This window comes from Notothenia rossii (genome assembly GCF_949606895.1).
Source record: "Notothenia rossii genome assembly, chromosome: 3".
NCBI classification, from domain to species: Eukaryota; Metazoa; Chordata; class Actinopteri; order Perciformes; family Nototheniidae; genus Notothenia; species Notothenia rossii.
This window is the reverse complement of record NC_136901.1, coordinates 23,262,710-23,287,569: the sequence shown is the minus strand read 5'-3', so window position 1 is coordinate 23,287,569 and position 24,860 is coordinate 23,262,710. Positions and strand designations below refer to the sequence as shown.

The 24,860-nt window shown below is 41.8% G+C and overlaps 1 protein-coding gene across 10 annotated transcripts in view; it reads left to right on the top strand.

Annotated features, from left to right (window-relative positions):
• The window catches only part of nrxn2b (neurexin 2b), a 667,491-nt gene that overhangs the window by 458,199 nt on the left and 184,432 nt on the right, over positions 1–24,860 (top strand). For 2 of the 10 annotated variants that reach the window (XM_079668269.1, XM_079668277.1), the window contains exon 1: positions 9,376–9,742. The exons of the other annotated variants lie outside the window; for them this stretch is intronic. In XM_079668269.1, the coding sequence (XP_079524395.1) occupies positions 9,409–9,742 (334 nt within the window). In that variant the 5' untranslated portion in view covers positions 9,376–9,408. Of the gene's footprint in view, positions 1–9,375; positions 9,743–24,860 lie in introns of those variants that run through there. 10 annotated transcript variants of the gene reach the window in all.

The following is a 24,860-nucleotide window of genomic DNA, read 5'->3' as shown; positions in this document are numbered from 1 at the left end:
AACCTGTACTGCACAGAGCATGTGTGTGAAGAAGCAGGAAATACAAATGAACTCACCTTGTGGTATAACCAGCAAGAGAGAAAGCCTTTGAGCTCCATACTGTTTCAGAAATAATTCCTTGATAATCCATAATACAGCATTTAATCCCTGCAGAATCTGCCGGTAGAATCTCCCACATGAGCTCAGCCCCTTCCTTTTTTTTGTTAAACTTTTTTTTTTTTTTTAAAGCTTTATACCCCAAATCAGCACTTTTGAAACAGGAAGTGAAATAGAGGGATATGAGGCATGGCTAGAATGGTGATCTGTTTGGTATTTTGAGCAAAACACTTCATAGACATGTTTTTTTATATATTTTTTATATATCTGAGACCTATGCTATTGCCTAAAAATAGCATGATAGGTCCACTTTAAATTACCAACATTGAAAGAACTCATTCTGCAGATTGGTCCATTTCAGAATAATGTATATTATTATCATCATTATACAGTTGCATAATTTGGTGTAACAACACATCTAAAAACCCAGTCGATGTATTGGTTTGTGATGGATTATAATTAAAAGATTTAATTCAAAGGCTTGTTTGTCATATGCAAAAATATCTTAAATCCCAGGCTTTTTAACAGTGCACCATGCAATTTATTTAAGACATAAAAGAAAAATAAGTAACTAAATGAAACACAATAGTGCAAGTAAGAATGCGGGAATAAGTATATGTACTATAAAATAAAACACAACGTAACTTTAATGTAAATACTCTACAATGTACTGTTTATTTTAATATATACATGTATGGATTTGTAAACAGATGTATGTGCTATAAATACATGAAGGTGAATATACTTTACAGATTTAAAAATGTTTACAGTCTTGGGAGCAGTTGGGAAGGAACTGTCCCTCAGTCTGGTGGTACATGATAGATATGTGAACTAGGGCTGCTCGATTATAGGCAAAAATCATAATCTCGATTATTTGGGTCAATAATTGATATCACGATTATCCATTTACTTTGAAAACATCCATTTATTGAAAAATAAAATGTGAATAGTATGTTTTTAACAATTAATTACCCTGAACTTTAAGAATAATTCACCAAAAAAGCAAAAAAGTTGTTTTATTTCAATTATGTTGTTTTCATAATCATTGCAAGCCAAAATCGTAATTGCGATTCAAATATGATTAATTGAGCAGCCCTAATGTGAACTCAATACATGAGCTAAAATATATAGTTTTAAAACAGTCAATAGCAATTGAACAACTCATTCCAGAATCTAGAAAAAGGCCCAATGAAAGTTTTTGCTACCCAACTTAAGTATTAAGATGTGGTTTTGTACGAACCAATTCCTCTCAGTTTTTGACTCTTTGGTAACTGCTTTGCACATCCCAGACATACTTGATATGTGACCTTCTTTATCTTAGTGTACTAACTGAGCAACTCCTTGAATAACTTATGATAATACCATGCTCGCTTAAATCCCCACTGAGCTCCATGTGTGAGAACACTTGTGCACATGTTGTTTTTGCACACATAATGCACGAGTGCCTCTGCTAATGTTTAGTAAATACAGCCCAGCCTTGCCTGGTGGCTTTGTCTGTGATCACTGTTTGAAAACCATGCAGGGTGCTATCAGCTGTAGACCCATTTTGCAGCTCAAGCCACGGATAAGGCCAAGATAATTCTCTGTCCAATCTGTTCCCTGCATATTTCCTATTGTTGTGGTGTGTTAATCTCAATGATAACAGCAAGGACTCCACGCACCATATCTGAAGTTTAAATCAATATGCACTTCCATTTATCGAACATAGACCCTAACAGAAAAAACAGCTTATGTCTTAAATAAGCTGTTATAGTGTGTCACTCTCCGCTGATCTCATTTTTTCCTCACACATAAACACAGTCCCATTTTCTGGCGTTCCTCTTCACGTCGTAGGCTCTGGATAAATGATATGTGATTCGGCAGGCATTTTAAACACTGGGGCACCTGACACCCTAGAGCTCTGCAATCTGCCTCCCCTGAAAGATGATGACTCTTTCTTTCTCTTTCACATACAGTCCTTACTCTTTCCAGCACCATGTTCTGTCCCCTTTTCTCCCCACAGTGCTTTGTCAGGCCCTCATTGCGTATTGAAATTGTATTTAAAATCCTTAAATCCTTGTCAAAATGTTCCCTGTGTGCAGGAGATTACTGTGAGCCAGTATTATTCTGGAATAGCTTTAGCAGACACTCTCCCTCCCCACCAACCTTTGAGCATGTACCCTGATTATTACCTTCACAATGGCACGTAGACAGGAATCGTTTTCAGGTCCCGGTAAACCTATAAATCACCTTATGAAGTTGTTACAAAGCAACAGGCTAATCACTTAAAAAATAAACAAATGTATGTATGTTAGAATGAACCAGAAATGTGTCTTCTCCATAGCTCAGTAAGAGTTGTGTTCTCTGGAGCCAGCAGTCCGTGGCTGGAGGTTAGGGGGCCCCTCATGGATGAGGGCGGATGAGGTGGAGATGAGCCCATCTGGCTCCAACAGCTGGGGCCACAGCTGGAGGGACAGACAGTGACAGCTGACTCACCACACAGCGCTAGGCTGCAGAGAAGGATGGATGGATGGCTGGAGGGGGGAAGAAGAACGCAATGGAGGGGAAATAAGTAGAGGTGGGAGAGAGAAAGATGGGGATGCTTACCAGCCTACCAGCAGCCTCTTATTTTGCATTGTGGGGTGGAAATGGTGAAAAAAGAGAAAAGATCCAGGCAGCTTGGCAGGTGTCATGGCTACATTGTTTGGCACATATTCGTTTTTTTTCTCTTAAACTTTTTAACTTTTCCATATCATTTGCACCCTTTACCTTATGATTTGTATACAGCATGGAAAATAAGTTTTATTTTCAAATATTTCGAAATGACAAATAATGATCTTGAAAAAGAATACAAAAAAATATTTGTATCTTTTAACTACAAAGTCATTCACATGGGCTTTGTAGAGAATCATACATGATTAACCGCTAACTAAAAGTGACGAAGAAGCTTGTCTGGTACATTGACCACGTGACCACTCGACCCGGGTGATGAAAGGCTGGTAACAGCACCCTGAGGAGCAAGCCATACCTGTGCTCTTTAAATATTCAATAACCCAACCTACAGATATGTATCAGATCTTTGTAATTACCAAACACCCAATTAACTTGGACAGGGAGAGCTAACATAAGATTGGCAGACAATGTCATTCTGCGTATGATCGTTAATAGAATCTCAGAGAAAATGGCTTTTATGGTGATAGGGAAGGGAAGAAGAGGGCGGAAGAGTGCAGGAAGTGATTTATATTTCTCCCCTCATCTCTTTGCTGTCTTCACCTTTCTCTCCTTGAGGATATATCATGTCACATGATTAAGATGTGTGCAACCTGCTCCTTCAGCCAAGCGAAACAGGAGACACCCCCCTCTCACTAGTTATCTTTCCTCTCCTCTACCTAGCTGAGGCTTCTTGTGCCCACGACACGCACATCTTTCCCTTTAATCCCTCCCATCTAATTACCAAACACACTCTCCCTGCTCCCTTCTTGTTTGCCTTTCATCCTGATCCGTTCCTTTTCATCTAACCATTCTCCTTAACCCCCCCCCCCCACACACACACACACACACACACACACACACACACACACATCTAACCAATGCATTAAACCCCTTTTGCATTATACCTCTCTCTATTCCTGTAACCGAGGCATCATTATACATCATAAAAGTGCATTCATTTAACCAAAGTTATGAAAGCTGGTGAAGCCACAATGCTATTAGTGGATTCCTTTGTCCATAACGCTGTACTCTAATGCACCCATCAGCTCTGTATAGAAGGCTTAATATTTTGCTTTCATTCACCATTGTGTTTCTTCTGTGGCTTACTTTGAAGCCATTGTTGGTTAAATGTATGCACTGATTACCGGCAGGATAAATGATTATGGGTTGGTGGAAAACCAATAGATTTGAATGACTAAACCTCACTGAGAGCAGTATATTAAAGAAAGTAAATAAACCGTATGAATCGCATTACAAGCCACAATCAGACTAATGTGTTTTCCTGCCCTACACAGTTCAATGGACGCACTGTTTACACATACTGTAAACACAAGGTTTTTATTTTGGAGAACGTACAGTGTTTATTTTTTGACTGTCATCAGAAGAAAATGTGAAGCTTTCCCTTTGTTCACATATTTTTTAAATGCTTTTACACTTCCCTGACATGCAACCTTTGAGGTCTTGTGCTCTCTTAAAAGCAAAAGAAGTGGGTTGTCAGAAGTGGACCATAACATCTCCAAGGATGCTGTGGGTGGTTGTGCATATGAGGTGTCATTTGTTGACACCATGACCTAAGTTTGCACCATAACCAAAACCACAAGCTTTCCCTAAACCTTAGAGAATGCTTTCCTGTTTGTAATCTGGGCAAATTTGGATGGCAACAATGTTACTCAGATGAGAGAGGAACCAAATCAGAAAATGCCCAAAAGGGTCATATTAGAAGCCAATGACAGACATCCTATGTTGTTGTTTATGTATGAGAACATCTAAATGTATTGAATTGAATGTGCACTCTACAGAAATCTGTCATCAATTGTTAAATGTGTGATTTTGTATTCCAGACGAAAAAGGTTATTTCCCTGTTTGCCGTATCCAGCAGTGCTTTTATTTAAGCGTCCAACATCAGGGCTCAGACCAGAAGGCTTTATCCTAACATAAGCAGCTACCGTCGACGGCTCAGTACGAGAGGAAGCCACTTTATAGCACAAACAGGAGACGGGAGTTAAAAATGGATGACTTGCCTTTTGTGTTTTGCCTTCCCCCACTGTGCGAACATTCAGCTTGTCCTAGTTTCCTGACGTCACCGGCGAACATTCAGCTTGTCCTAGTTTCCTGACGTCACCGACAGAAAAACCCAAAGCCTCTACTTGATTTCCGGGTGACTTGTGAATGAATGCAGGCCAGGCACCCTTCAAATAGATCTTAAAATGTACATGTATAGCCACATTGACCCCATGTACTTTTGCTTTCTATCATAATAATTGAACTGTATTATTGCAGAAAGGTTTCCTCAGGATAAGACTGTATACCATAGGCTTTCCTCCCACGTAAACTAATTCTACTTCCACCATCTAAGACATCACTCCCCCTGAGGGCTTGGAATTTGAAGTTTTAATGGGGGAATATTTAGCGGCAAGGCTTTTCACTTCTGGGTCTTGCATCATACTCCAGTAGCACTGACATGTATGTGTGGTGTACAATTAGTATGTGAGCAAGTGTGTCTGGAGTGATTTTTCGTGTGTGTGTGTGTGTGTGTGTGTGTGTGTGTGTGTGTGTGTGTGTGTGTGTGTGTGTGTGTGTGTGTGTGTGTGTGTGTGTGTGTGTGTGTGTGTGTGTGTGTGTGTGTGTGTGTGTGTGTGTGTGTGTGTGTGTGTGTGTGTGTGTGTGTGTGTGTGTGTGTGTGTGTGTGTGTGTGTGTGTGTGTGTGTGTGTGTGTTCTTTGTTTGTCCTGTGCCGGAGGGGAGTGGAGCAGCAGGTGTTGGCACTCCTCTGTGTCTTTCATCATAATGAGTTCCCAGTCCGCACACTATCCTCTGAGTATATTTATTCATGTAGTTTATGATAAAAATAAACTTGTTTATTTCAATATACTGTCCACAATGGCGTTGCTTTATTTGTTTATTCTTCATTAGGAAAATACGCATTTTCAATATATTTAGGTTAAAAAATAGCTTAACCGATTATTACAGACCAGTGCACTGGAGCAGTACAGACATACATAGTCTTTACTGTTAATGTGTTAAATATATGAAAATAAGACAGTTTACCTTGTATTACAGACTTCTAGGGTTGGGAACCGAAACTCGGTTCCAGATGAGAACCGATAAGAAAATGCCGGGTACCGGGTACCCATACAAAATACACAATTTTGGTTCTGCTTAACGGTTCCTAAATGCGGTATACACTGTATTCCACCAGGTCCGTCAGCGCCGTGGTGACCCGGTGGAATACAGCCAGGGTAAGGGCGGACTGGCCATCTGTGTGTTCTGGAGAATCAGAGAACGGCCGGTCGTCAGCAGGCCGTTGACGGCCGGCTCGGTACGCTGACGGCCAGCACTCCCCTTCATTTTTTAAACGGCATCATGTAAGTTGCGCTGCCAGGCGACAGAGGTCCACAGTTGCCCCGCAGCGAGGCTCCCCCCGCCCTCCCGTAGACAGTTCACGAGCTCAGTCTCTTCATAACACCAAAGATGGGTCTCGGTAAACCCTCTTAAGTGAGGCTCCACTACACTAAAAAAGAAAAAGACAAGGCACAGTGTAATGCCTGTTAATAGCTTGCCACAGGCATAGCTCAGTTAAAATAAAGCACAGCTGTTGTGAAATACATTTGTATTGCATGTATATTTTTTATTTGTAAAAATGTCAGTTAAAGCTTAAAAAAATTAAGATATTTTTGTTATTTAAACGTTTGACCTCTTTCTTTTACAATTTCGGAATCAAAACGGGGAATCGATAAGCGGAACCAGAATCGGAATCGATACATTTCAAACGATACCCATCCCTACAGACTTCTTTGTCCAGGTTAAGTTGGCTAGATGTGTGAGTATATACGTGTGGAGTTTAGCATGTTCAAGTTCTGTATTTATCACAAACCTGTCTAAGAGTGATTAGTGATTAGTTAAGGCTTTCCTTTTTGGATTGTGTTGCATTTTATTATTCAGAGCTTCTGTTGCTTTGCCTACCATCTGTCCTTGTAGTATAATGAACATGTGTAAAGCGTAATTAAAGAAGCCTTTTTAAGGTGCAACATATTGGTAGATTTCAGTTTTTTTGTTCAGATCAAGCAGCAAAGGCTCATTTGCTTAACATCGTGAAGCTCCAGAGCAAGAGAAGGGGATTCTTTTTTTGACATTTGCTAATCCCTCCTCTAAGTTCAGCAGCTCATTATTGGAGCAAGATCAGAACTTGTGTTCCGTCACTCTGGTGTCACATCATCCTCACCCTGACGGCAGCAAGCACTGCATCTCTGTCCCCCCTCCTGCGATGTTTCCACCTGGCTGAGGTGTCTGTGTGTGTCTGGGTAAACAAGTAATAGTTCACACTCTTTTCTCTCCATCAGTGCAGAATACCTGCACTGGCTTCTCCTGTTTGGGCTATTTCTCTTTTTCCGTGTCTCAAACACTCCTGTCCCAGCTGAGATCTCTATCAGCCATGATGTATCTGATACACAATCACCTTCCATTCCTCTCTTTCTTTCTCTCTCTCCCTCATATACTGCCTTTCCTCTTGTAATCCAATGTCCCAACGCTGCTGGCGTTTCACCTCCACATTATTCGAACATTGTGTTTCTCCCACTCCTCTCACAGCCATGTTTTTCTTGGTATTTTCTTCTTGTCCGCACGACATGCCCCACCTTTATTTTTGACGAAAACAGCTGAAAATGTTTTACATACAACATTTTCTCAATTTATCAAAACAGTGTGTCTGTACAGATGGTGGAAAAATAATATGTTTTTAATTTGTAAGAAAGTAAATAATTAAATTCATGTCGGGAGCTCCAGTGCTTAGTTTGACTTTTAGATACACACTCACCTACACAAGTGTGCCATTGTTTCCACACTCCAGAGGGTGTCCTTTCTGGCAGCCTGTTATACAAACTAGGGCGTCTGTGTGTGTGTGTGTGTGTGTGTGTGTGTGTGTGTGTGTGTGTGTGTGTGTGTGTGTGTGTGTGTGTGTGTGTGTGTGTGTGTGTGTGTGTGTGTGTGTGTGTGTGTGTGTGTGTGTGTGTGTGTGTGTGTGTGTGTGTGTGTGTGTGTGTGTGTGTGTGTGTGTGTGTGTGTGTGTGCAAATAAGAAACCCAACATGCATGTGTGCCTCCCATCATTCTTGTGTGTGTGCTCTCCTCCTTCGATTCTCTCCACTCCCTCCCCTCCCACTCTCACTCCCTCTCTCTTTTTCTCTCACTCTCACTGCTCCAACCAGACACACAAACTGTCTCCGCTCTGCCCTGTGTATCATAGTCCCCGTCTGTGCATTCAAAGGATCCGAGCGTGTCCACCTTTCCCTTTTGCCTCTACTTCTACCCCCGGCTCTTGGTTTTTTACCCTCGCCAGTAGAGAGCCATGCGCGTGTACCTTCAGGGGGGGTGGCTGACTTGATCGGAGGAAAAGGAGAAGAGAGAGCTGTGCGGGCAGGAAGGATGCGCTCGTTGCTGCAGCTTCTGATTCAATTAGCATGAATTTCACAGCAGAGGCAGCGGCAACAGCACCGTCAGACTCTCTCGGCAAGCCAGCAGCAGCACCCCTTGTCGGAGCCCCATCGAGAGGACCAGCGGCTGCTTTTTTATCTGCCTCCCACTTTGGAAAGCCGTGAGTGAAGGAGGGGAGAAAGCTGAATCAGATTCTAGAAGGTTGAAGAGCAATTACAAGTAGGACGGAGCCTGGTTACAAGTCTGAGGATTGGAGGATTGTTGAACTGGACATCTACCACTCTGATGCTTGTTCAGAGCTTTGGTTACAGTGTAATCTGGATAAGGTGTCTTTCTTGGTGCTGTTCTTCATTCCATGACCCATATTGATTTGTTTTGTCAGAAAAGAGAAGAGAAAATTCAGCACTGCCGCACTTGGAAATATCCGACCGTTTTGTCCTCCCCCTCGCCATCCATTTTCCCCCCAGTCCTGTATTCTTTTTATGTATTGATCCCTTATTTCCCGCTCTCGGCTGCAGACAAACGGTTCCGGAGCTCCTACAGGGATTTGAAGCCCTGAAACAGGATTTGACTGCTTCTTCATCGCAGAACGCTTGCTCCTGCCCCTCTTTCTTCGCCTCTCCTTTTGCACTCTGGTTTTACTCGTATGTATTTTTCTATCCTGCTCTCCATTTAAGTTGTCTCCAAAAAGCTCAGAAGGGATGATGGGATTCTTTTTCTTCACGATGGAGGATTGGCTTTTGGGAGGAGAAACCCTCTGAAGATCTCCCCAAGGCGAAGGAAACCCTGACGAACAATAAACTCAAAAAGCGGCACACAAGATATTTTTAAAGGAGCTAAGATGGAGTCTTGTGTTTGCTAAATCGGTGCTGCTCAGCTGTGATTATCTGTGTAAGGGTGCCAAGGAAGTTGCCTTTTAGACAAAATAGGTTAAGTTTCCCACAAGAGCTTTAATTGTTTAAGGAGAGGAGTGGGAGTTGTTTATGTTCTCAAGGATCTAGTAAGAAGCTTTTGGATATCAACACAAGACTGTTGGAGGATTTTTGGGGTCTTTTTTGGAAGGATTTTGTATTTTTTTTTCTTCTTTCCATACATTTTTGGGATTTTCCAACAAGGATCTTTTTTTCCTTTCTTGGCTTATTTTTGTTATCTGTCTGGAAAGCAGGGGATCATGGGGCCTGGATTCATTTGAGATGATCACTTCTTATTTCTGTCGTATGAGGGGGAGGGGCCTTCTGTTCCTTTCTGGCCCCACCCCCAAGGAGCAGGAGGTGGAAGTGGAGGTGGACAGAGGGTTGCTACTTGTACCCAGGCAAGCGGCGGCGTCACCGGTTGTGTGGGCCAGCCCGGCCTTCCTGTTCAGGCTGGTTCTCTCTCTGGCACTGCTGGTGTTCCCCTGTCCAGCCGTGGCAGCCAGAGTTTCCTCCTCCCTCAGTACCACCCACCACGTCCACCACTTTCACAACAAGCATGGTACTGTGCCCATTGCCATAAACCGGATGCCCTTTCTTACACGTGGGGGCCATGGTAAGATCTATTTTCATCAACACTTATGGAACCGATTGCCTTGTGATTGACCAGTTATGCTAAATTACATGAAAGAGTACATATGCAAGTTTAATTTAAAGGAATAACATGGACTTTAGGCGTTAATGGTTGTTCATTGTCTTCTGGGGTTGATTTGTGATGGCTATGAGCTCTAAATTGAGTACATAAGCCCAAGCAATTGGTTCATCCATCTATTGATCTCTGTCATCTCTGGAAAGACTGAGAGAAGCCAGGTCTGGCCGACCTCCCTCACTGCCTGAGCTCCCTATAGGCCAGTGTCTTGATGATGTTGATGGGTGATGTTTCCAGAGGCTGTTCCCTTCTGGGCTTTTTGCAGCACATCACCAACCAGCTGGGTCCTGCTACTTGCCTTCCAAGCTCAGCAGCCATCTTGGGTCTACTGATGTATTGAACTGTGGCCAATCTAAATTCATGTAATCCCCACCCGTAATAATTGTTGACGCATGATGGCAGCCACTAAAAGAGAATGGCTTCAACTGGTTGTTCAGATGCAAAATCTCACATGCTGTCTGTCATGGTACATTGTGTACTCAGGAAAATCCATTGATGATTGCCTGCGCACTACTTATTTTGTCCTACTTTCTACAGTATATGTCTTTGGCTCAGTGCTCTGTGATGCATCAGTTGCTGCGCTGTTCTTCGCCTAAGCTGTCAGGGACAGGCAGAGTTTCACTCTGACGATCCTTTGATGCTTTCCAACACAAGCTTTTTCCACTCCCATTTATGTCCCCCCCTTTTTTTTCTGTTTATATATCCTTTTGTCATTGTCATTACCATGCACATAGATTATCTCGATCAGAGGTGTACATAGTAATAATATATATTCTTCATTATGTTGATGCCCAGGTTGTTCTATTGCCAATATACCTGAATCCTCTATCATTCCCAGTCCATAACACATGAGTGTCATCAAATGGACAAAGGAGTCTCACGGCCCTTTGCGGTCAATTGGTTGTGGTTAGCCTCTGAAGACATCATCAGCTGCCAACCTCCTCCCCGGTGCTCAGCACTGCATTGGATTTATGGCTATCCATATTCTCCTTCCAGCCCACAGCTGCATGTGCACACACATAAGGGTTAACCTGTGTCATGGAGTATTAGCATTTGAAGGAATGTTATAAACTTGTTAATGAGAAATCAATGACCCAACCTTTGTGTTGTGTTGTTTGGGGGTAAAAGGTGATACAATGCTTGAGTTGATTTGTCTTTAGATTCTGAGGTCAGACTTTGGTTGATGTTGTTTTTTGACTATGCTGTTAATCTTTAGAGAGAGTTAAAGTATGGTATTTATATTGTTAATCAATAAAATCACCTTTTTTTTTATAATCCCAATCATCAGTTATTTTTATAAAATAGAAGCTCAAACTAAGGTCCTGTTCTCATTGCTATTTACTTTTTTTCCTGCCTCATCTTCCGTCTATCTTATTATTAGAATGCATAATTGGATTGCACCTTTCGCATCTTGACTTGCTAAGCTATTTAAATTGATATCATTAACGTAAAAAAAATATTTGGCTGTGGATAGGAAAGGCATTTCCATAAACTTGGATCTCAAGCTCAAGCCGGGACGTTACCCTGCGCTCTACAGGGCTGCCCGTCACTCTTCTGCGTATGTGCTCACATGCTGCAAGTTTGACAATCATGCATGAAGAAGTACATGTTGAGAGGAAATGCAGCTCAGCAAATGCAAGATGTGTAAGTTATTTGCTTGGTTGGTTGGCTGGCTGTATTAGCTGTTCCTTTTTCCAATGGCAGTATGCTGTAGCAGTTACTAATGGACGCCTACACAGAAAACACTGCTCATTCGGTTTGTGTTGTTTTTAGCTGCTTTCTTCCAGCGTTTTCTTTATCTACTATAAGACAGCACACGCACATTAAAACGCCGCTCTTGTGTGCAGAGTAAATTTCAATCGCCATGAATACTTCCATTACAGCCTGGCATATCAAGTCCTTGTCTGAAATACCAGCTCTCCATGAATTGTCAACCAAGTGGCACAGCTTATTACCAACACTAATACCCCACTCAGTGATAAGAGCCCACTTGCTGCAGAGCCTTTTCGGTAGACAATTTTCAACTGGTAGTCCTTGTCACAACACTGTCACACAGACATCAATTACACACACTACCCCCACCTTGGTCAGCTACAAAAGCCTCAGAAAAGCCTTTCAGCTACCTGCTCCACTCCATGGAAATCTCAGTGTCTGATAGGAAGAAAAGCTCCTATCATCCGATAAGTTGTCACTGTGGGCATGCACCCACCGCTGTGTTTTAGCATATCAGGGTCTATAAGATTCAATGCTCAGGCCTTATCTGCTGCTCTCTTCCCACAATGTCATTATTATGCTACATCTGTCTGGATGAGCTCCTGCAGGGCCATGCTGCACTCACTGCCGGCGCACACCCACCCATGTATGAATACACACATTCAGCACAGCAGATATGAAGGTTACAGCATCAAGACATGGAGGAGCTATTTTTGTATTTCATATGGGCTGAAATGAAAATATATTACCCTTACATATTTATCGGGTCTGAATTGTGTGTCGGAGGAGCCATCTTGCTTTGTGCTTTGGGCACCCATCCCCCTCATTGCCTTTAAAGAGATCAGTAACCGATAAGCGCCACTACCTGGGACCCTCCATTTGCCACTGATTAAAGATCTCCATTCTCCACTGTTACCATCATCCGGCGTGATGGATGAAAAGCCGCCCGATTTACAGGGCCGTTTCTGTCAGACGGAGACATCGACCAATTGCAGCCTTCTATATGTAAAGCAGTTCATTACTGTCTATTCAGGTGCTGCAAAGTCTCACACACATAGCTCCGATTACATCTAACTAGAGAGTCTTGACCGCTGAACTGTGACATTTTACTGGTCTGCCTCATGATAAGTGACCTCTTGCACGCATACATGCTTCTCGGCTAGACCTGCATTGGCTTCTCGCTCAGATCCTTGGGGTATGAAAACATTTTGTGTTGGAAGGTAGAACCCTATTCTATGCCATATAATGCTGTTTCCTATAAGATGTTTACACTACACGCATGAATACACTAGCATTGCAATTAGAGGGAGACTGCACTGAGGTGTGAACTGCCTACATCATCCCAAATATAAACCAGTACATTTTGCCAAGGGCTTGCTTTTATATGTGTGATCATCACTCTATCGCACCAGTGGCTCTACCAAAGTTTCATTTGCATGTCTGGCTTCATCCATCAGTCGTTCATCAACACATCTGTGCTCGCAAAACAACACAAACGTATGCACACTTTTAATGACCCTGGATTGGAGTCAGAGAAAGGAAATGTTTGCCATGCAAGGTAATCCATAGCTGAACACACCACTGCATAGGGCTAAAGGGATTAAAAAGCTCATTTTGATTCAGGCTGTCTTTGATGTTTTAGATGGAGAGCTTCCAAGAGATTTTACTGCTGGGTGGATCACTTTGTCCTTGGCAGTGGATGGAATGTATCCACCGAGGGCTTCCAGGAGTAGGCCTGGTGTGTACGTTCATGTGTTTGCAGTAGCATTTGTGTGTGCATTTTACAAGTTCACATGCATAACATGTTTGTTTTAAAATAAACATTGATATACCAAGGTTGAAACCCCTCCCTTGGTGGCTAAGGGCTATATTTCAATCATCCTTTCCATCATTTACCTCTGACCCAGCCCTAGAAACCGAGGACAGACTCAACCCCGGGTGTGTGTGTGTGCAGACAAGCAGGAAATAGAAGTTGATAACCTCAGACTATCAAATGATTTCAGATTCAGACAGTATCATGACAGCTGCCCACGCAGGCCTTATTTCAGCTTTACGCGTGGTTTGTGTGCACATCAAAGAAAAACCCATCAATTGCTAACTCCCCAGCATAACTTGCTTTTGTTAAAGCAGGGTATGCTATTGTGAAAAACCAAACAGAAAACAATAAAATAAGGGCAGGGCTGTTCTAAATGTTTTCATTGTAAACATGTATAATGTTGTGTGTGATATACAATTACGGCAATTTTTTTTTTACCAAATTCAACCATATTGTGAAATAACCTGCAGCCACAGGGTCTTAACAGGACTTGGACTATTTTATGATGTTAATTACAGCGTTGCCGTGGTGGATGCACTGACCCCCCCTTCACTAGGTGTTCTTTTGTAATCATGGCAACCCACCTCGCAGTGCCCTCAGAATAATTGGAGAGATATTTTGTATTCACACACTTATGACCTCCCTGTTCAATTCAATTGCCCATTGTCCTCTCTGGCATGGATTTCTTTACATTTTTAGTTTGAGCATATAATTACCATAGCTATTCATTCCAGTGTTAAAGTTGCTACTGAGCCCTTATATTCTTACACCATTGTCATCTTTGTTCTCTTAGTTTCCTCTCCTGGCCCTTAACCTTCAGTCTATGATCTTGAAAGCTGAAACAATAGCTTTTTTTTTATTCATCTGTTTATTTTCTCCAATTGCCTCCTCTTTTAAAAGCCATCATCTCTGCAAACCGTAGTCCACTTCCTAAGAGAGGACTGTCAGTGTTTGTAGTCCTCTGTGCCTTGTTGTTTGTTTTGCCTGGGCGCACATGCATACTGATGAGGTCAGCTGCTGCCCACACCCATCCATCCGCCCTATCCTGAACACTCCCTAGGTCCGACCACCATCTTTGCTGAAAACGGGCCAGTTTGTGGCCCTCTGTTCTCCAATCTCGTCCTTTTCTTCCACCAATGGGTTATCACTGGTTACTGTGCTAATGTCAAGCTGCTATGTTTGATAATCACCACTTTATCTCTGGGCTACAGAGGGAGGTCAGGTGCTGTGTGTGTGTGTGTGTGTGTGTGTGTGTGTGTGTGTGTGTGTGTGTGTGTGTGTGTGTGTGTGTGTGTGTGTGTGTGTGTGTGTGTGTGTGTGTGTGTGTGTGTGTGTGTGTGTGTGTGTGTGTGTGTGTGTGTGTGTGTGTGTGTGTGTGTGTGTGTGTGTGTGTGTGTGTGTGTGTGTGTGTGTGTGTGTGGATGCCGAGGAGAGAGCCGTAGAGTCTTTCCCTTTGAGAGTCAAGTCACAACCCTTCTCTTTCAGAGAACGCCATTAGTATTCATTATTCTCCCTCCACACCCAATTCAAGGCGTGCTACCACATGCACAGACATGCACATCGTGATGAGAAAGCAAAGGGACGCCTCAGGTGTTCTGGCCAGTTAAGATAAGCTTGCTGGTTTGACATTTTCTGTTCTGCCTCCACCCTCCTAACCCCTTTTTACACCTGAGGCATTGTGATGCTGTGAAAGGGGATCTACAAATAAAAGTGTGCAAGACAACACTCAATCATAAAGCTGTCCAGACGCACAAATTAAGCCAGTTTCTCATCAATCTCAGATATGTAGGAGATTTAAGTATTTTTAAGCTCCCTATTGCTGGAGTATGTTTAACATTATTTTTCAAGTACTCGTTTTTTCTATTGCTTGCTACTTATTAATGAACTGTTATGCAGGAAAGTTGGCTTATTAATGAGCTCTTAAAGCAGTTTGAATCCACTTTCCGGTTGTTTAAGACCCAAAAGATACTTCAATAGTACTCTCAAAGTTTATTAGTACGTAATTCTTGGCACAGGAGTGTCTCCGCTTGCCGCTATATCTTCTTGCATGACCATCTGTACTTCTCGGACACCTAGGCCACAGGCTCAAGTTGGCCATGTGGTTATATGCTCCTATTGTTTAGGCTGTTATTGTTTGCTGCATAATAGTGTGTTTGTTACTGAGAAGTATGATCAACACACCAATAGGCAGTCTGCTTTTTGTGTAGGAATGACAATTTTCATTTGTTTAAGGGTGTCTTCAATGAGTGTCAGATTGACTACGGTCAAATGCTTTTGTGTATGCAAATTAATGCTCAGGAGAGCTTGACTACAGGCTACATCTGCAATGTTCTACGTTCCGCTAACTCATGAGCACATCTTCCTTGCTTGCCGGTGAAATTGATTTGCCCTCTCCTGTTTCCATGTGTTTGAGCACAGACAGTAAATAAGGTACCATATACGGCCGCAGGGATCAGATAAACGCATCCCACCCAACACAGCCATTCATAGTTTTTCTATTAAAAAGAAGAGAAATCATGGCACTTTGCCTGGCTGTGGTTGACGATCCTCCCCCGCCTCAGGTTTGATTAATGCCCCTCCAAAGCTCGAGAATCCATGCAACCATCCATATGTCACAAACCAACACCCCTGAATGGAAATTACATTCCTGCTTTAATTATCTGCAAGAATAGTGTTGTTGACGTAGCACATTTTCCTCATGAATTGTATTTTTGAATACATCTCAGCCCTGATCAACAGCAGCAGATGCAGTTGAATCACGGTTTATTTTGGATTTGCACAATAAAAGTTTTACTTCTTGAGGTTTAAGTGTCTTAAAATTAATTAAAAGTTGGTATTTAACTCAAGAGACGCAACATGTCTACTCTCTGGTGTGACGGCAAATGAAAGCACCAGATATCATATCAGTGGGAGGGCGTCACGGCATGGGCGACGTCTTGGCTTTGTAGATGGTAGAGGCGAGGGGGGCAAGATCTTCAGAGGGTGTTGTGATGTAAGAGCTTCAATTATTTAGCCATCAGATATTAAAGCAGTGCAACTTGGGTGCCTGCGCCAAGGATTCAAGTCTCACTGGGAGTGCCCGTCATTAATAAACAAGGTGGCTTGTATTATGCATTACTGACGCTTTGAAAAACCGCCACCTCTACCATTCTAGCTAACCCGTAGGAGTTTGAGGAGGAAAATGCTTTCATCACCTTCATAAGTAGGTAAATGCACCACAAGAAAAACATGACTTTCCTTGATATTTAGAGCCCATTTATCTGATGTGGTTAGGGAATGATCGAGGGTCACTTAGACTTGTTATGGACTGGAAAACACATTCAAAATTGAGCTGTTGTGTGGGGGATGAATCATTACAGAGTGTTTTCTCATTAAACAACTCTGATTTACTGAATGGGAGTTTGTGAAATCCTCGTGCATTGTTGTAATGGTTGGTGTTACATATTTATTGTGTATTTAAATCCTCGGTACCTGTTGCTTCTGAAAAGAGGCGAAGACAGATTAGGATGCATACATACAAAATTAAAGAATTTTTAATTGTGTGAAACAGCTGCAGACAATCATATTGACTCCTGATAACGGTACCCTACTAATTAACCTGAATAACTTTCCTGCTTTCCCGAAAGTTTTACAATTCTGACGGCATCCCATGGTTTTGGAAAATATAATTTTTTTATAGTAGACATATTAAGGCTTCGTTCACACGATTCAGTTCAGTTTTCATACCTTACTAATCAGTGCTGGGATAATGATATCCACCTGCAAGTGTTTCCCCAGCAATGGTGCACACTGTTTGGGCCATAACACATAGCTCGCTTTGCTCCTGCTTTGCTCCATCCTGCATTACATTGGATTGAAACAAAATGTCTCCATGGTTGTGTTGCCTTTAAATATTTTAATTTAATTGTCTTGACTGAGAGCGCCCCCAGCTAACAGGAAGTCAAGAGGGGTTTCCTTGTCATCTTTTGTTTACTCCGTCTGGTTGACAAAGGGAAGCAACCTACAGTATGGGAGATGGCAATGTATTGGCTTTTATACCCACAATTTATTTTTACTGCTACCATTTGGGAGCACTGACTTCTTGGCTTAATTATTCCTTATAGCCGCACTGTGCTGGTATTACGTGTAACAGAGGCAAATTCTGATATATTGTTAATAATATGGCAGGACGTGAAATTGAAGGTTTACTGAAGGTGCTTGACAGGCGGCAACCTCCTGCTGCGTCTCCGCATACACTGAATCACATAAATACACAAGCACACACCCACACATGTTCTAGCTGCAGAAAGTAACTTTGCAGAGTTCAAGTTGACATCATAGATCTCTGCATCTTCATCAGACACATCTGTGTCAGGGCTCTGATGACTGACAGGCGCCACATCCATCACTATGATTCCCACCTGCCACTACGACTAATGTGCCCACAAGTCATCCCTGCATGCAGCTGCCATATCGAAGAAAGACGGAGGGAAGCAGGAGATATCAGGCGGAAATGAGGGATAAAGGTGGAAAAAGTGAAGATTAAGAGAGTGGGGAAATGGAGCGCCTCTCAGTAGGGAAGGCAAATGAATGTTGGAGAGAAGGAGAGAGAGAGTGATACGGTGAAGCTTTAACTCATCGTCTTGCACACAGAGTCTTGACACAGTTAAATCTCCTCCCTGGGGCCTTTGGGGGCTGTAGATGAACCAAGGCACTGCTGGAGCAGAGCCGTAGATAGGCGACCCCCCACTATGTCCCACTCTACTCTGCACCACTGCCATTTGATCCCAGCTCATCAGTTAATTCACGGCAGGAGAAAGGTTATTCAGAAGTACGCCCAGGTGTCAATCCCATTTGGGGCTATCCAAAGCCACGCTCAGCCTCCTCCCAGTTCTGGGCCGAGGAACCTTAAACCTGTGTACAGCACCGGTTGCTCTTCTGCTGGCAAAAATGTGCAGTGACATTTTACCTTTTCATAGCTTACCACTTCTCTACACATCTGATGGAAAAGACACAAGAGCAAGTACAAAGAATTGACGGTCTATAGCCTTTTGACTGATACTTAGTGATTATTACATGTGTGGTAAATTAGACCTGGCACAGGACGGACACTCTTTAATCAGGCTGCTATACACTGTGTTATTTGTCTTATTTTTTAACAGCGTAGGTCAACATCTCCTCGGAGTGATTCAAGTGAAAGCCATAACTTGTGGCTGTAAACTAGATTGATTGCAGTGGAGAACAGTGAAGGCAGAGCACTCCTAGTATTGGGGCAGTGAAGCCCTGTCCACCATCGCCGTGTTCTTACAGAGAAAGCAGTGTCTATAATGTGTCTGTGAGGATAGCTGTTATGTGGGGGTCTTTATCTGCAAAGGGGAGAACTGAGAGGCCTATCTCATGGCCTGTATGTAAGGCAAATCATTCAGTCGCCCATCCTCTACCAACTTCACCCTATCCTCCTCCTCTTCTTCTACATGCCAGCTAATGTTTCCTCATTGGGCAGATTATTGACCGCCAATGGCAGGGCACGTGGGTGAGCTACGAGGCTCACTCTTGCAGAACATGTGGAAATTGATTGTTTCCCCTGACTCTGCCATTTTATACTGCACAGCAAAGTGTAGAATCTCTTCCTGAAAGATGTATCAGGGGAAAACAAGGATTTCATCTCCTTATTTGTTTACGCTAGGCGACTAAATGGCCCTTTAGCCACATGCATTGAAACTGGCATTGAACATAATTTGATTCTCCCAAGTAATTTAGGCTCCTTCAAATATTTTCAATTAAACTTGTGTATCTTGTGTCCTGAAACCTTGGAGCTCTCTTTAGCAGAGCTATCTTATTGCATATGCATCAGTCACAGTAATGACTTTTTAGTAGTACACAAGCAGAAATGTCCCTTTCAGCTTGAATAGAAGGCTAAGTTTACCCACAAACTGGGTTACATTACAACTACAGTAACTGTCATCATGAAGCTGAATCCTACAGGGACAGAGTATGATGGTGCTGTTAGTGGGCCTTTTATTGGGTAGGTTGTATTTGTAGGCATACTGGCTCCTCTAATGATCACATTACAGGCCTGTTTGCTCTATAGTTACAAAAAACCATGCTCTCATGTTGAAGACAAAAAAACTGCAACCAGGTTAATTCGTTACGAGGATGCACATGCACAGTAGCCAGACAAATCCAGCTCGAGGATTGTTGGCATGAAGCTAATTAAAGCTACATCCTGCCTCTGCCAAACAAACGGCCTCCACCTGGACTACATTTCTCAGATGCTTGACCTTCTACCGTCAACTTGTCTCTGTGTCTGCGTCTGTCTGCATTTGAATCATTTCCTTGCACAGGAGCCTTGATCTGTTTGTCTATGATTTAGTATTGTTTTCCTTTTTCTTCCCTAAGCATTACTCCTATTCTTGACTAACATCCCTTGCTGTGCTGCGGTATAAAACCTTGCAATTTATTTCCTTTCCATTATTAAGGGTTGGATAAAAAGAGTTTGTTTGCAATGAGACCCATAGTGATATATAGCCAGCTCGGGTGCTCAGCTTTATGCAGAGGCACAGTTCCCAGCACTACACTTGACTTGAATCATTTCCCCTGTTGAGAGACTGTGCGAGTCCCTACCTGTCAGTCATCCGTCTTGCTTTGTCAGTTCCCTCCCACAATGAATAGCCCCCATCTTCCTTTCTGGACTTCCTGCATGGTCACTCATACAGTGCAGGGAAACATAAAGCCCTGCAGGTATTGATCGGATTTCACTCGCAGGTCGAGGGTATTGTCCATAAGCCGTACTTTTAGGATCAAAAGGTCAGAGCTATTGAAGGCTAATAAACAAGTTGGATGTTGGGCTCCGGTAGAGGCCTTTAAGTGGTAGATAATGGATGCACTGTACCATCATCAACAGGAACATTTGGAAATGTGTTGTCATTCTGATGCTCACTAAAGTTGACAGTTTGCCTCCCCCCCCCCCCAACAACAAACTGTTATTTTTGGAGATAATTTCAATTCTGTCACACAACCAGAAGATGGAGGGTTTCCTTACTATATTTTACTCTCAAATGTCAATGATTCAGAGATGCTGATGATGTGTTTGCAGATTCAAAAGTTGTGATGTGGGGCAACTGCAAATTCACACATTTCTGTCAATCTACTATGACTCATCAAATTTGGGCAAGCATCATTGTTGTTCCAACACACACACTAAAATAGGATAAATTTTCCAGGCACTAGAAAATGTAAAAAGAAGTAAGGAACATTTGAAATGCCTTTACCATTGTGGCTAAATAATTAAAAAGCCAGAATGTTTGGGTTAGTTTCCATAAGGGGGAAAAACAAACCGATAGTTGTGGCCTCATTGATATCAGATACAAAACCAATGGCAATTTCATGACCAGGATTATAACATGACAGGTGAAACAAATTCAAATAATTTAAGCACAAAATACAAACAAACATACCCTACGTGAAAAGGATCCCTTTTATAGATTTAGGAAACTGGGAAGCCTCCACATTAGAGACAATGAAACAATATATTTGTACCACATCACGTTGATATATCTACAATGAAACACTTTAGTTCCATTTCCGAGAAATGCCCACCCCAACCACATGTTTAATGTTTTCTAATGCTCTCTATGTGCAATAAACACGAAGAAAAACACTTATCATGTTCACTTAAATTAATGGTTTTGGAAATGCAATTTAATGATTGCTTTTTCATGTTAAACTGTGGTTATGTTTCAGGTCTTTTAAAAAGTACGCTTTTAATGATGTCCTTGTATGCTACACCAATCAAATTAATTACATAGTTTACATTTAACTCAAAACCCTTTTTAGTTCCCTACGGTATCAAAGCTCAAGAGCAATTACAACCTTGTGGCGCCATGCTTGGTAATCAAATCAGAGCCCTAATTTATTGTCTGCATGTTCAGGGTACTTTGTGATAGGGCTGTGCCATTATGGCAAAAATCATAATCATGATTATTTTGGTCAATAATAGAAAACACGATTATTAAAAACGATTATCCATTTACTTTGAAAACATCCATTTATTGAAAAAGAAATGTTGAACAGTATGTTTTTAACAGTTGATTACCCTGAACTTTAAGTATAATTCAACTGAAAAACCAATACAAAATAAATACAAATAATAATCGTTTTATTTCAATTACGTTGTTTTCGTAATCTGTGCAAGCCAAAATCGTAATCGAGATTAAAATATGATTAATTGCACTGCCCTACTTTGCAGTTCACATACGGTAATCATACAGGGTACATGGGTTATCTTACATTATAATCAACAGTACTTGCCATTTGAATCAACTCAGCAATATTTCTTATTAGTGCAGTTGCTTTGCGGGTCACACTAGGCCAGATAGATGGAAGGGCAGGAACAGAGAGAGGGGAGAGGATTGATGAATGCAGGCACAGTGGGCGAGCATGTGAGAGATGGAGAACAGTATTTTTCTCCCTCTCTCTTTTCTCTCAGTGCCGGGAGGTGACCTCTAGCTCAGCGATATGAAGAGAATGTCACGCAACATTACCCATCCTTTTGCCCCAGACACACATGAGGTTTTTATTTCTTCTTTTTGTTGCCATGTTGTAGAGAGAAAAAAATTATTTTCCTCCTTGGTTAATGTCTGATATATGGGCAGGCAGTACACAAGAGGCAGTAAAGAAAGGATTATTTTATACATTTGTTTTCTGTGATCTGCCACATGTATTAAACAGACAGGCTCGGTGAAGGACCAGAGTGTCCAGGGCTTCCTCCCTCAGGATGTCACCCATGGTCCTTTCTCATTGGGTAGCTTACCTCCTTCCTCAAGGAACAGCTATTTCACATTTTAATGTTCCAAGTCTTTCAAAGAAAAATCTATAATCTGTATGCACACACATACCTTATAATGTATGTGCATGTGTCAGATAAATCACCAAGCAGATATTTGAATCTATTTTCCCTTTTGTTCTGGTTTCATTACTGGACCCGATTCACCACTGTTGCCATGTAAAAGCAATAATTGGTGACAGAAAATGTGACAGTGGATTCATACTGTATGCAAAATATGTCAAGATGGCACAAAAGGACATGGATGTGACGGATCTCGTATGTCAGAATAATTGATTTTGCAGCGGAGATGTCACTGTTTTTGAGATGGGTGGGTCATCCATTAGTGCCAAGTTCACTATGTGGTTAATTACCAAGTAAAGAGAACCGCCCCCCCATCTACACCACCTCTTCCTCTGTGTAATTACCTGTCAGACCTGACCAACAGATAACGGCACTGGCTCTCCATTATATACAAGACCTTCCGTTCTTGGAGTTTAACACCATTCAGTCAGTCAAACGCTTTCGTGGCTTTTATGTGGTGGGAGTCAACCCTGTCTTCTTGATCACACATTCTAGCTTTTCAACTAGTGACAAGGGATGGGTGGTGTTTATTGGTGGCAAATGTCAGATTTGACAGAAGGGCCCCTTTTGGAGGGAAGCTGTCGGAAGCTTGTCGAGTCTGACATGTGAAATGTGAGGTGACATTTGGTTGTGTCTATGGGCAGTGGGTAGATGTATGACCTATCTGGCTGTACAAGAACCTGGTGTTTGTGTTTTTTGCCAACTATCTCTGCACCTGTGCGATGCTCCAATGTCTGCAAGTAACAATAGCACAAAGCAAAAGTCAATATGTCGGGTGCATTTTTGTAATGTCGAGGAAGCTGGGAGATAAGGAAAAGCAAATGGTTGCAGTATGTCGGTTAATATGCTTCTTATATGACAGTATAAGTATACATTGTGTGAATGAATTTGTTGCCAAACTCATTAGTTATCACTCAATACATAGAGATTATTTGCATTAACAAGGCTGTGCTAATTGATATATTGATACATTTGTATGTGAAAACTGAGAGGAGGTTCCACATACTACAGGAGTAGGAGCTATGTGTGCAGTTGTGTATAACGCACGTGTTTGTGTATGTGTGTGTTTGTAGGCAGTGTGTGTGTGGATGGCAGAAAAGCTGGCACCAAGGTATCTGGTAAGACTTTCACTCCAAACAAAGCCAAAGTTTGATTGACAGGAGAATATCCACTCCACTCTGTCAGCGTCTTATTGCTATTTGATTATGAATTAAGCTCTACACGCTTGAGGTGAACAGATACCTTGTTACAGGTGTGGCAACAGATAACAGATAATCTTTTCCTCATATTTACTCAAGACTCAGCGATCTTACACAATGAAGAAGCAACAAGACAAGGGATTACTGTATGGGGGAATCAAAATGCCTTCCTTTTTTTTTTACCAAATACTTAAAAAAACTCAATCAACTTTTATTGTAGCTTATTTACCATACTTATCTGTAAAGAACACAATTAACATAGTTGAAATACATTTTATAAATATGTCTTGATTAATACGTTTGCGAAACAGGTCCCAGAAACAGAATAAGAAAACAGATAACAAATATATTTCATATGTAGGTAGAAAAGCATTATTTACAGTCAGTTTTTGATGCTGGCCAAACCTCAAAAGTGTGTGTTGTTTTTGCAACTGTTGAATTTACATTTACATATAAAAAGCTTCATTAACGTATTGCTACCCTGAGCCTGCACTTCTGCTTTCCTCACAGGATATTAAGAAGCCAGAAGTTTTTCAAAACTTGCTGAAGCTAAGTCCACACACAGTAGGAAGTAATGGTATATCCAATAGCGACGTGATAGCATGGCCTGTTCCTGTTATGTGACAGGGAGCTTTTCATCCTAACACTAGTCCATGTCACTGAATCTGAAGCTAGTGGCACCCAATCTGAACACCTCTGTCAGAGATTTAGAGAAAATTGAGTATGCTAAAATTGGAACAACACGTGTGCGCATTCCCCTCAAGTCACAGCTCTTAATCAATTAGTGAGACCAAATACAATCATCAGAGGCTTTGTGTTGCATTAAGCAATCAATGGTGGAGAACAGGGAAAGCATGTGGGAATTCTGAAGAAAACAAATGAAAAGATTTCAGCGTTAACTCCTTTTGGGAAACAAATGTGGTGTTATCACTGGTAATATACTGTATCTCACTTTGCAGAGCTCCAAGGTTGTTCCAGGCAAACACCTGGAATAACAGTGCAGGAATTTAAATGGCTACAGTATGTAAATAGGAGCACTAAAATGAATGCATAAACACTACGGCACCACCACCCCTGCTGGTGATCTGCATTGTAAGGGTTATCTCAGAGGCCCCAATTAAAAACGTTTCGATTCAGTTACATTGTTTTCTTCTGAATACATCATACTTCCTCTCACTGTCCTCACCTCAGTGATCCTTCCTCGTCTGATTTTGACAAGAGGATGATGAAGGATGTTGTCAGTTATATTTAAAAAGGTTTGAAGATTAACCGAAGGAATATAATGATTAGAGGACAAGGAATACATCTAAAACAGTAGATAAGTAGATAATATCGTCATATATATTGTACATCTAAAAAATAATTGAGTGTGACATTGTCAAACTTTCTTCTGAGACACAATACCATAAC